At 25.2% G+C, this 13,427-nt stretch overlaps 2 protein-coding genes across 3 annotated transcripts; one reads left to right on the top strand and one right to left on the bottom strand.

The window, feature by feature from the left end:
* Positions 1-71: 71 nt before the first annotated feature.
* LOC100865559 (uncharacterized) lies at positions 72-2,317 on the top strand. Its single transcript, XM_003696184.4, has 2 exons — positions 72-1,270; positions 1,752-2,317. The coding sequence occupies exons 1-2, from the start codon at positions 1,127-1,129 to the stop codon at positions 1,935-1,937; spliced, it is 330 nt and encodes a 109-aa protein (XP_003696232.1). The 5' UTR covers positions 72-1,126; the 3' UTR covers positions 1,938-2,317.
* A 656-nt stretch (positions 2,318-2,973) lies between these two features.
* htk (AT-rich interaction domain hat-trick) lies at positions 2,974-12,710 on the bottom strand. Of its 2 annotated transcripts, XM_086904864.1 has the most exons (8): positions 12,415-12,710; positions 12,206-12,336; positions 11,310-11,746; positions 10,983-11,228; positions 10,410-10,614; positions 5,917-10,342; positions 5,697-5,837; positions 2,974-5,574 (listed from the first exon to the last, which is right to left on the bottom strand). In XM_086904864.1, exons 4-8 carry the CDS (start codon positions 11,147-11,149, stop codon positions 5,531-5,533), a joined length of 4,983 nt encoding a protein of 1,660 aa, XP_086760990.1. In that variant the 5' UTR covers positions 11,150-11,228; positions 11,310-11,746; positions 12,206-12,336; positions 12,415-12,710; the 3' UTR covers positions 2,974-5,530. The 2 variants fall into 2 exon arrangements, with proteins under 2 accessions (XP_086760990.1, XP_012345992.2); XM_012490538.3 differs by lacking the exon at positions 12,206-12,336 and having other exon boundaries at positions 12,472-12,683.
* Between the last annotated feature and the right edge of the window lie 717 nt (positions 12,711-13,427).

Below are 13,427 nucleotides of genomic sequence, written 5' to 3'. Positions count from 1 at the left end.
ATCTTATTTAAATAATTCCTAAAAAATTTAATCTTATGCTTATCAATATGAATGTCATTATGACAGAAGACAGCTGATCGTCGCCATATTTTATTGAAGTAATATGATATATAAATTATTGTATCAGTACTTCAAATACTACTATTAACATTATACAAATCAAAAATTTATCTTTTTTTATGTACATAAGCGATATAAAATTAAATATTAATTAAATTTTATTTTTTGTAACTTAATATTTGTTTAATTATTTAATTATAGATTTGATTGATAAAATATATAATTTATTTATAATTTATGTTTGTAATATTAATAAAAATTATAATACATTATATATGTGTATATATATTACTAAATATATAAATTTTTCAAAAAATTATGATTATTAATAATTAACTATTTATTGATAATTAGTGATGATATATATAATTAAATAAATATAATTAATAAAATGATATTAAACAAATGATTAAATATAATGATATTATAACAAATAATCTTATTAGCAATAATTTATATAGCAAAAAATAAATGTTATTAAAACTATATCAAATAACTTTAAATTGTTTAAATAGAATAAACAAAAATAATAATAAATGAAATTATTTTTATTTATTATATATAAAATAAATATATTATTATTACAATAATCAAATATTAACTTTAAAAAATAATCAATGCTAGAAACTTAATTTAAAACAATTTTAATTTATCAATTCTTTTAATTTTATTTATAACCTTTAAAACTTCCTTCATAATCTTTAATTATTAAAATATTAGTAAACTTTAAATATATTATAACAATTCATTTTCAATTTTTTATATTTATTATATAATATTATTTAATTAAAAATATTATTTAATTAAACTAAATGACTATATATTCAATTTATAATATCAAGGAAGAGTAAGCAATTTTCTCTACAAAATTTTGATATGGTATGGTAGAAATACAGTGCTTGTAGCGCCAGTTATTCAGAACTATGATAAACAATCTCGAAAGAAGCATAACATCTTGTGCGATTTATAGAATAGTAATTTTTGTGTGAAGTTATTGACTTGTGTCGGGTTATAGGGTGTCGATAAGTATCATACATAAAAAAATAAATTTTAGTAAATAATTGAAATGGGTAGCACAGATAAAGCTGTGATCACGGGTTTTATATGTAGACTTTGCAGCAAAATGAACCGTTTCGTGATCCACATATACGGTGAAGAGGGTGAAAGAATGAAACTTGCTGAAAAAATAAATGCTTATCTCCCAATTACGGTAAATTAATTATGTACTTTTATATTTTTTTAAATCATTTTTATCAATATCATTGTTAATAAAATTTTTATCTTGTATATTTTATATATGACTAAATAAGATTTCAGCTTGTTATATTTTTAATTTTTTTTATATAAAATTTTTAACCATATTTATCAATATTGACTCAAATATAATAATTTAAAGATTAAAAATTGTACATCATGATAAAAAAAAGTTTATTTTATTATGATTTTATTAAGTTTTTTAAATATAATTATTATATTAATTTATTAAAAATTAATTTAAATTACTTATTTATTATATTATATACATATTATATATTTTAAGAACTTTTATATGTAAACAAAGTTTCTAATTTTTTAAAATATATGTGTAAATATATAAATAATATTAATATATAATAATAATATTATATATTAATAAATAAATTTAATTTAAAAATTTAGAAATATATAATTTTTATACTTTTGTCATATAGGTAAACATGAATGACCCATTACCTAAAACGGCATGTCTACATTGTATCGAACGACTAGAAGCTCATCATGAATTAATGGGACAATTTTTGTTAGCTAAACGAAGATTAACAAAGTCATCAACAGTTGCATCAACTTCGACACAAACTGTTGATACTGCGCCAACATCTAGTTCACCTCCATGTTGACATATAGAATTAAAAGCATATCTTTACGCTCAATATTATTAAACATTTTCTGTATCTTATTTGTATTGTTATTTGAATAATTTATTATTAGGAACATAATATTGTTAAACAAAAAGGTATATATATAATTAATCAATTCATTCAGCAATCCATAAAATTATTTGCTTAATTTACTTGTCTTTGATGATTTTATACAATTTTTTCTTAAAATTATTCATTTATTGTATAAACTTTTTATTTTTTACACAAATTATAATTTTTTATTAATATTATAACATATATATAATAATTATTTCTTTGTATTTCATTACTTTTTAAAAAAATTAAAATTTTTTTTTGACTATATTAAATAAAATTAAAATTAGGTATGTTTATATAAATATCTTTAACTTATTTGAATATTAATGTTCAAATTTTTCAATTAATATTTTATGTTATGTATTCTGTATAGTTTTTATTATATATATATATACTTATATATTATATAATATATATATATATATATATAAAAACAAATTTGTAATCATTTTTTAATAATGTCAGATAATATATTGCTTCTTTAACAAATATAAATTGCTGGTGTACAAAGATAGATAGCTATGTCAAATTTCTTAAAATATTAAATAATGTCACATTATATATAATTAAAAATAAATTAAAAATAAGAAATCATTTTATTGACAGATGTTTACTAGCATTATATATTAGATACACAAAATTGTCAATACTAATATACATAAAGTAATCATGTTTCATTTGTTATTAAATATTAATGGTTTTATATATAAAATATATGTATAAAACTATAATAATAAGAATATTTGCATAATTATATCATATTAATATATATTATTATGCAGAGTTTAACAAAATTTGAAATTTGTTTACCTCTAAGTTGCAATATAATGAATAATTTATAATAATTTTCAAAATAACAACTTTCAAAATAAAAATTTTAATTAATTACAATATTTTATATTTTAAAAAACTAAAAATCATTTTAAGAATAATACAAGGATAAATGATATTACTATAATTTGTTAAGATAGGATTTATTTCTTAACAATATTCGCTAACACAATTAAATGTCACGTAGAACAATATTATTGGTTGGCGACACAATCCACATTGTGCTTACTATATGTATTATTTCACATGTAATTCATGATTTACAAAGAGAAAATTTGTTTTTAGAAGATAAGGATGCGTTCGTCACTCAAATAGTTCGTCATTTGTTATATATTCTTAAATATTTTAATATTATTTGTTTTATTCAATATGTTATCATTATTACATAAGAAAAGACAATATAAAGTTATGTATCTGTGATCAATATATGTACATAATAGTTTATTTATATATTTAATCAATATCCTGAAATTAATATCCAATACCTGTATAATATTTTTTTACAAATATTATTGCCTAAATATGTAAAGTACATAATAAAGATAATGATAGATCATAATGAAGTAGCAGACACATATATTCAAGATTTATAAGATAATGTTATATTTATTTATTATTTTTTAAATTAATAAATAGAGATTCATTTAAATAATATTATATTTAAAAATGATTATTTTGACAAAAATGTATACTTCATATATCTAGTTTAAACTATGAAATTCAATTAATAATATTAAAATATATATAATATTTAAATAATATCTTATATAACAAATTTATTTATAACAATAATCAAAAAGAAAAAATATGATTGATATTAATATTTGAATATTATTGTTTGCAATCTTGCTGTTAATTATTTTGTAGTTTATTAAATTGAGTTACATTATACAAATACATTATATTACAATGCTTTTGTATTAAATGTTTTAAACTATTTTCATGTTGTTATTTTGAATAATGAAAACTTTTGAAAATAAAATTTTTTATATATTTCTGATGAGATCATTTATAATAAACAATAAAAAATAATAAACAATGAAATATAAATAAGACATTCTCTGTTTTTATTCTTTTTACGCGAAGTTAAAATACATTCTGTTTATTATTTGATTGAGTGTCGATACACATCGTCTTGACTTCTTAAAACAAATATTTAGCATGTGCTACTGCAAGATTTCTGAAACCATTATACAATAATATATGTAGCTATACTTGTGTGCGATAAACTACTAAAACCTGACTTACGAGTGTCTTTAACACACACGATGTAAAATATGTACAAAGATTTATGGAGCCCAACTCCTAATTTTCTTTCATTTTTCCCCCAATGTATGATCATGTTGTCTGATACCATAAAGCATGTCCGCGACTGATTTTTTTATAAAAAATATATAATATATATATATCTATATAAAATTTCATTCTTTTCTCAGCCAACATGTCTTCGTACAAATTTAATTCCATTCAGGGGTATTTGATTTTGTTTTCTGCAACTTGTTTCTTAAATTTAATTTTTCATTTTCTTTTAATTTAGTACCTGAGGTACTTTAACTCTCAAATAGAAATATAAATGCATCTTTGACCAATTACGATATATATGACGATGAACGTCTAATACCTATTTGATGATTAAAGCACAATGGCAGCAATTTTTCGAATATAATGCAAAAGGCTGTAAATTGATAAATGTTGTTGAGCTGCATTCATGACAATTGCATAAAAATCCAATTTTATGCCTTTTGTCAAGAAATTTAATTTGAAGTACGAATATGATTATTAATTACAATAAATCTTAATATTTTATGTTTAAGAATAACTATAATACGATATTTTATTTGTGTAAATTATTTACATAAATAAAAGTAATTCTTTTTTAGAAATTAAAATTGTGCTATATTTCACATGCATATCAATGTACAATCATCCATTCATAAATTGTTTACGTACATTGCTTTGAATATGATCATTTTTTTTATTACTTTAAAAATTATATTAAATTGCAACATTTTATTCTTTAAATAAAAAATTTCGATCATAAGAGTGCTAAAATTCTAATTATATATATATATATATATATTGTGAATCACTATAACATTACTATATTCTAATATATACAAAATTTTCTATCCTAGAAAGAATGCAATGGTTGTTGACATCTTTTTATCGTCTTGAAAACAGCTCAACTGCTAAAAACTATATTCGAAACAAAAATGATAGACGGCTTATGACAATTATTTGTTCCCAAGATGTCTTTACAATAACACACTATCGGTAACATTTTTCTCAGCCTTTTCTTAAAAAACAAGAATGAACGATGAAATGATCATCAAGTTCGATAATTTGTACTTTGCATCTGAGCAGGTGAAATGACAAATTAAAGGATAAAAATTTTTAACTGTCATATTATGATCTTGATAAAACAATGTACAACACAAAGCACATATGAATATATTTTTTCATTCTGATAAATGTTCCTCCTTTACTAAATCTTATATCTATATCTACAATTTATATTAATAGAGAAAAAATTACCTAAACAATATTAGGTAGATAAAAATTGTCATGAAATCTGCTGTAATTGCAGGGTGTCCATACAGTGATTCTATTCTATTATTTATCAGTGTTGTATAAAAGTTTCTTTAACGCAGATTAAATAAATTAGGATATTTGAAGGCAGCTCATCACGAACAAGCCTGTTGCATTTCTGCTTTAGCTGCCTTTATGGCTAGAACCAAATTAAATACATTTTTTGTATATAAAAAAAATTTTATGTAAAAATTTTTATATAACATTTTATTTATAAAAACACTAAAAATTGAAAAAAAAATATATATATAAAATTTTTACCTTCTCGTTCTCTCCTTCTTAACTTTTTTCTGCGTCTTTCAATAGCAGCAAGTTCAACTTTCACAGCATTATATGTTTTACGTAATTCAGCTAATTTTTGCTGCAATACAGCTATCCTTTGACTACCATCCAATTCAGGATCTATAATATAAGAAAAAATTAATAAATTTTTTTATAATTAATAAAATAAAATTAAAATGGAAACTATCTAACTTTTTACCTAATTCCACATAAAAATTATATTTTGTAGGTCGAGGTGATCTTGATGAGTAATTACTCAAATCAGGAACACTACTTATATTCGTATGATTTGTTGAAGTTGAATTAACTCCACATAAATTAGAACCTTCACTTGTATCATCGCTATCACTTCCACCACCATGTCTACCATGTCTATTACTATGTCTTCCTGTTTTTTTAGTAGTGTTTTTATCACATTCTGAATGCTTTCTACTTCTTTTACGTTTTTTAGGAGATTGTGTTTCTTCAATAGATCGTTTTGCTGGTGGTTTTAATATTCTATCTGCAGAATTTCCTTCAATATTTGGCAATGTATCATCTTCACTAAATCCTGGACCTTTACCACCGCTATCATTATCTGCTTCAGAACTATCACGATTATGTTTCATATTATCCTCCGAAGTTGGTGATGAACCACCTGTTCTTTCTTCTCTTGGAGATCCAGAAATATTGGAAATACTTGAATCAGGTGTAGTTGGAGGAGTATTATCCATTACAGGTGCTGCTTCATTGCTTTCTCTTCTCTGTGCAGACATTAGTGCAGGTAAATGTTGATGATGAGATTGTTGCCTCACACCAAGAGTAGGATTTTGTTGTATAGATAAAGAAACTGGAACAGATGTTTCTACAGTTTTTGGCAATGCCATACTAAGAGTAGCAACAGTACTGCTGGTTGTACTTTGACCAGATGTAGGTGCACTTGCAAATGGCATTTCCATTAGTACTATATTACTTTCTGTAGTTTCAACTTTTGGAGGTGTACAAGATGGACCAGCATTTATTTGTTCTATACTTTCAGTAATAGGTGCTGGTGAACCTGGTATTTCTTCTTCACAAAGCAAAGAATTAATTGTTTCTCCTTCTTCATCTGTTTTTGTAATAGATATTTCTTTAATTTCACTTTTAAATTCACATTCTTGTTGTTGGTGTTTTAATGATTGCATAGATTTTTGTATTTGTAATTGTGAATATCTTTCTTGTGTGTCTTGAAGCCTATCTAATTCTGCTTTTAATTTAACATCAAAATTTGATGAAGTTTTTACATCTTGTGATTCTTCATTATCAATTATTAGCCTCTGTTCAGAATCACTACTATCTGCAGAATCTACCACATCTTGACTAATTATTTTCTTATGTTTTTCTTTTTCTTTTTCTTTGTTAAAATCATGCTCTTTAAATTCATCTTCTATTTTTTTAGATTTATCATTTTCTATACATTTCCATTCTTCTTCTTCTTGTATTTTTTTATGTTCTATTTTAGTTTCAACAAATTTTTTTATTTCTATTTCTTTTTTTAGTTTAAATTGTTGAAGTTCTTCTTCTTCTTGTTTAATTACCACACACATTATTTCTTTACATTGATCTTCATTATTAATTATAATATCTTCATCTTCTTGTTTTTTATTTTCACTTTCAATTTTAGATCCATGTTGATCTTCTTTATTTTTTTGTACAACTGGAATATCTAACTTTTTACAAATTTCTTTTGAAGATTTCCATACAACTTCGGAAATTTCTTCTTCTTTCTTCATATCTTTAGTTTTATTACGAAAAGCCATTGCAGCTGAAAGTTTTTCTTCTATTGTAGATGTAGCTGGTAATCTTGCACTAATTGGTGCTGGAACTGTTACAATTGGAGATGAAACAGGTGTTATATCTAATAATTTTGATTCCAATGATTTTAATTCTGGAGATTGACTATGTAATGGAGATTTAATTATTTCCTTTGGTTCAACAAGAATATCAGATTTATTTGAAACTGATAATGTTGTATCTTCTCTTATTGATTCAATTTGTAAATTTGAATCTTCTTTATTTAATTCTATTGAATCATTTGCATCATTAGAAGGGAACATTTCTTGTTGATATGTAAATAAGTTTTCTTGTTCTGCTTCTGAAACTTCTGCTTCTGATATTATTAAACGATCTTCTGAATCATCATGAGTAGCATCATCATCTCCAGGTAAATCACTAAATAAAAGATCTATACCATTACTTATCTTATTTGTTTCCTCAATGATGGGTATAGGTTTTACTTGATTAAATGGTGGTGACTCACAAAGTTTATCAAATGCTTCTTCACATGTTGTTAATGATGTAGATTGTAATTTATGAGAAGCTAAATTATCTGTAATATCATCAACTCTTTTACTAAATAATTTTTTTACTTTTTTTCGTGAATCAATATCTATTTCTGATTTAGTTTCTTTTATTACTGGTGATACTATTTTTTGTTTCTTCTTAGGACTTTTTGGTTCATCTTCAAATACTCTCTTTTTTATTTTATCTTTTTCTCCACTCGTATCTCGCTTATTTCGTACTTCAAATTCAAATGGTTCTGGTTCTTTAAATTCATATATATCTTCTGTATTATCTATTATTTTAGATTCAGACATTGTTTCTAATTTTGATGATTCTAAATTTTTTTCTGATTTTGGTGAAACTAAAACAACATTCTCTTTTTCTTCTATTTTTATTTCATCTTCTGGATCTGGTTCAACTCTAACAAGTTCTAATTTTACTGCTTTATCAAAACCTTTTAATTCAGATCGTATTTGATTTAAATCAAAATCTCGACCTTTTGGCTGTTCTTCGTCACTATCTGGTTCAGATTTTATACCTTGCGATTTACTAATTGTCCTTCTTAAACGTCTACCTCTACGCGGTTCTTCCAAATTATCTTTATCTTCTTCACCCTCACTAGTTTCCTCGGGTTTTATTTTATCTTCTACTCTATATCTAGCTTCCCTACGTTTTCTTTCCTCTGTAGTTTTAGATTTAGTTCTTGTTTGTTCAGATTCTGTAGTATCTGAATCATATGTTTCACTTTCTTCAGTTTCTGATGGAACTATATCTGCATGTCCAGAAGTTCTTCTAGTTCGTCTTCGATGTTCTATATTGGATATATCATTATTTCTTGTTCGTGTTTGACGATTATTCGCTGGTGTTGCTGGACTTTTAGTTCTAGAGCTAGAACTTATAACAGACAATGGAGTTGTAGATCTAACTGGTTGAGATATTTCTTTATCTTTATCTTCTCTTTTGACCTCTTTCGTTGAAGACGAAATTGATGTAGGTGCAACACTTTGTGCTCGACGTCGATTTTGAGATGTATTTGAATTAGTATTAGAAACCATTTTTGATGATTTATTTATATTATTCGATAAATTCGTACTAGGAGTTTGAGGTCTTGAAGTAGCTTTAATCCGTTTTACTCTTCCTTGAGCTTGTGTAAAATTCTGTGCTATTCTTGATGGTTTAATCCATTCATCATATCTTGTATTCCATCCAGTATAATGTACTAAATACATTGGTTCTGTACCATCTTTCTCCATGTCAATAATCTTTGCTTCATAAGTAACTTTAGACTCATGAGTAGGTCCATAATAAACTTTCAATCTATCTCCTAATTCCACAGGCCCTTTATAACAAGGAGCTGAATCTGTTAACTGTTCATCTGTACGTGACTTTTCTACTTCATATTCTTTTCGTTTCCTTCCTCGTCTTTTTAAATCTTCATCTATTAATCGTCTTTGTTTAGATAAAGTTTTTCTTTCTGATTCTCTTGATGGAGTTCGTGTTTCTCTATTTTCAGAAGGCGTTTTACCTTTTACATTATCATCTTTAGATTTTGATCTTGTTTTAGTAGCATCCTCTTCTTTTATTTTATCATCTTTTTTTTCTTGTCTTTTAAATTCATTTTTCTTTTTTTCTATTACTTTTTTCTTTGAGTCTTCTTTATTTTTAGATTTACCTCTATTTGGTAATGATAATGATGTTGAAATTTTTTGAGATTTTTCACTGGATGATGATTCAGCTTCACCCTCAATATTCACATCACTTTCTTGTCCACTACCGCTTTCCTCAAATTCGTCTTTCTTTTTTATTTTAACAATTTCTTCTTCCTTTATTGGTTCTTTCTTAGCTTCTTTCTTTTCCTTTTTTTCTTCTTCCATAATTTTTTTATCTTCTTCTTCTTTTTCATTTTTAACTGATACTTGAGGAGGTACAGGTGTATTTCTGTCCTTATCTCTAATCAAACTTCTTCCAGGACGTTGTTTACGCATAGTACCTCTTGGATGATTTACCATAGTACAACCTAATTTTCTATAAAAATCTTCAAAAGAGTGTAAGAATTTTTTATAAGCTTGTTTAACCAAATTGTGCGTAGATGGTGAATTTTGCATTGTAAAACTCAGGCGACGCGTTATCAATTTCCATTGATTTTGATTTGTTACACGATTGTAACCTCCTAATTTATAAACGGCACGAAATAATCTATATAAATCTATATCCTCAGAACCAATCATTGGGCAATTGTTAATAGGTGTTCCTCGATCATCCATAAATTTATATAATTGTGCTACAAAATGATCTTTTTCTTCACGTGGTTCGTCATCAGAACTCTGCAAAATAAATAAATTTTATAATATGTGAAAACAATAAATTATAACTATAGAAAAAAAATCTTACATCAGAATCAAGTTCTCCATCTGAATCACTGTTTCCACTTGATACAGAATGCCCAAAAAGAGAATCTCTATCCCAATGAGGAGGTAACTCATTCTTTTCTAAAAATAGTAATGCCTTTTCTACTGCAACCTTCAATGTGCTATTTTCAACTTTGTTGACAAGTTCTTTTGTAAATTCAGTGGCTTCTTTCTTCGGAACTGTATAACTGAATATGCAAAAAATATCATAGTAATATAAAAAAAAAATATTTAAATAAACAGTAATATTGTAAAAATTAATTTTTAATAAATATTTTTTAATGAAAATTAATAATAAACTAAATAAATTTTATATATCTGATATTGCATGTTAGAAAAATTATTAAACATCTCGTAGTTCTAAATAAAAAATATTTTAATGAAAAATTAATGAAAAAAAAAAAATTTAACATATTAATATTATTTTATTTGTAAACTTATCATAAATCGTAAATATATGAATATAATATATGAATAACTTCATATATATCTATAATATTTATGTACTCATATTTTTCATAAAACTTGTTTACATATAAATACAATTTAAACTTACTATCGTGCATCCTTAAATGAGCGCACAAGATAGTCATCTCTTACTCTAATTCTCACTGTATCTTGAGCAGTAGGTGCAACTACTAATCCAGGAAACCAATTATCTTTCTTCTTTTTGTCCCCAAGTTCCACACATACAACTCGTCCAATTTCAGGTTCTGTCTCCATTCCTTCTTTTCCAGTTCCACTAGAACCTGAATCACGAGTTCCTCGTGGAGGGCTATCTTCATCATCACTACTTTCATCTCTTTAATAATAATTCTTTGATAAATATTAATTCAAATTATATTACAAAATTATACTATAAATATTATTTCATTGTACTCACTGTGCTTGTCTAGAGCGCCGTCCTCTTCTACCTCCAATTACTGGATTGCCAAAATGCTCTGGATGTGTCAAAGGAAGTTGGTCCAAAGTTTCACTTTCTGCAAAATGTCGTCCACTTTTTAGACAAAGTGCAGTTCTTCTTAATGTTGTAATATCTCCATCATCAAAAACTACAGTATATTGACTGCAATCTTGGATTTTAGTAATAGTAGCTTCCACATATTCTTTTCTATCTCCATGTTTAGCTTCAACAGCTGCACCTACTCTTAAAGTTCCTTTTATCTGATCATCAGCTACTGTTGCTGTACCCAAACCTTGTTTATAAGTCACTCTGCATTTTACTGATCTTACTACTTTTCGAATTTTTGCTTCACAGAAGGCACCCTTGTATTTAGCACTAACCTCCGTACCCACTGATAGGTACGGTGGATCGTCTCCCTGTAACAAAAGATATATCTATATTTAAGATTTATAGTTTTTTTTATGTATAATTTTTCATGACATACTTTTATAAATATTTTATTATACATTCATTCTCTAATTATAATACAATAATAAGAAATATATTTAAAATTTTAATATTTTGTTATACAGCTTTAATAAAAAATTATAATAATATATAATATCAATAAAATTTTAAGTAATTATTATTAATTTTTCATCTAAATATACCATTAACATCTAATTTCGTTTTAAATTATATTTCTATTATTATTAACGATAACCGAAAAATAAAAGTATCAAAATTGATTTAAAAACATCAACTGTCTTGTATGATGAGCTATTGTTTATGTAGGCGGTCATGCCTCGCAGGTACAGATTATTTTTAAATCGAAATTATCCTACGATAAACAAGAACTTTCGCACGAAGATATTTCGTTGAAATAAAACTCATACTTTGATATCTTAACCACGTTTTCAAAACGGAGTCCACTACGTTCGTGACAGCCTGTCGATTTCTCAGACATCAGGTAATAGTTGTAACCTCGAAGGTACTTTAGGTGAGACATTCGTCCGAAGTAAATGACCTGCGAAAGCGTTGTAACTACATAACAAAAGCACGGATTTTACTTTCTCGGTACGCACGGCAGAAAAAAGAACTCAACTATACAATCTTTGCGCACTTGTTTCTACGTCAACTTTGCTCCCGCCTGTTTCCTTACCAGCATCTTCTAGCGCTCCACGATCTCCATATAAATAATCTTAAGACACTGGGATGTGTATGACATTAAAGTCGAAATTTACATTATATTATTGAAAGTAATAACACAGGAAAAATCACGTAGACACGGAACCTGACCCCTTTCGTCAAACCAACACTTCTCGGCTCGAATGCGTACAAGCTCCTGTTCCCTGCCCATTTCCACCCCGACGCAACTTGTCAGCTAGCCACTCGACTCCTATTGGATGATGTCTTTGCACTCTCTGAAAACAACTGACCAAAGATACGAAATTAAAAATATTATCTTATTGATAAATTATTAATAATTTTAATAGCTATATTATTATGTTAATAAGTTAAGATTTTTCAATAAGGTTTAAAAATAAATGAATATCTATTTAAGATAAAAATTGAAATAATAGAAAGACCGCACTGCGCATATGACAGGGATGTATCAATGTGTTCATAACATCATGATTTGGGACGTTCTATCATTTCTTTTAAGAATATTTGGATAAAAATAATTTCATATTCTCACTATAACAAATATTGGTGTATTTTTTATTATTAAATTTAATGTATATGTATCATATGGATTACCAAAAGTATAAATATTTGTTTTTTAAATAAAATAATGTTTTGAAATCGATATTTTTTTAAAATAATAATTATATGATGTATTGTGCGAAACATTATATAATTTCTATGTCATATAATGATTGATATGATTCTAATATGAAAAACGAATAAAGAATTTATAATTTAAATATATTAGTATGTATAAAATATATTACAATTTCTAGAATATACATCACAAATATTTTTATTATTCTTAAATGTAAAATATAATATTGTACATTCATTAAAATAAATAATGCTAATTTTAATCTTTAAAATATATATATATATATCATATATTATGTATACGTATATATATATATATACTTGAGTATATAT

Source organism: Apis florea, unplaced genomic scaffold (genome assembly GCF_048593485.1).
Source record: "Apis florea isolate Af1SG1 unplaced genomic scaffold, ASM4859348v1 contig_2350_pilon, whole genome shotgun sequence".
NCBI lineage: Eukaryota > Metazoa > Arthropoda > Insecta > Hymenoptera > Apidae > Apis > Apis florea.
The sequence above is the reverse complement of the archived record's forward strand: the minus strand, read 5'-3'. Positions and strand labels throughout refer to the sequence as shown.

What these genes read in the sequence shown, in the direction of transcription:
- LOC100865559 (XM_003696184.4), top strand. Translation starts at nt 1,127, where the DNA reads ATGGGTAGCACAGATAAAGCTGTGATCACGGGTTTTATATGTAGACTT. An exon ending in ATGCTTATCTCCCAATTACG is followed by an intron (nt 1,271 to 1,751) that starts GTAAATTAATTA and finishes TTTGTCATATAG; the next exon opens with GTAAACATGAATGACCCATT.
- htk (XM_012490538.3), bottom strand. An exon ending in ATGGAGAACTTGATTCTGAT is followed by an intron (nt 10,343 to 10,409) that starts GTAAGATTTTTT and finishes TTTATTTTGCAG; the next exon opens with AGTTCTGATGACGAACCACG. An exon ending in TAATTTTTATGTGGAATTAG is followed by an intron (nt 5,838 to 5,916) that starts GTAAAAAGTTAG and finishes CTTATATTATAG; the next exon opens with ATCCTGAATTGGATGGTAGT.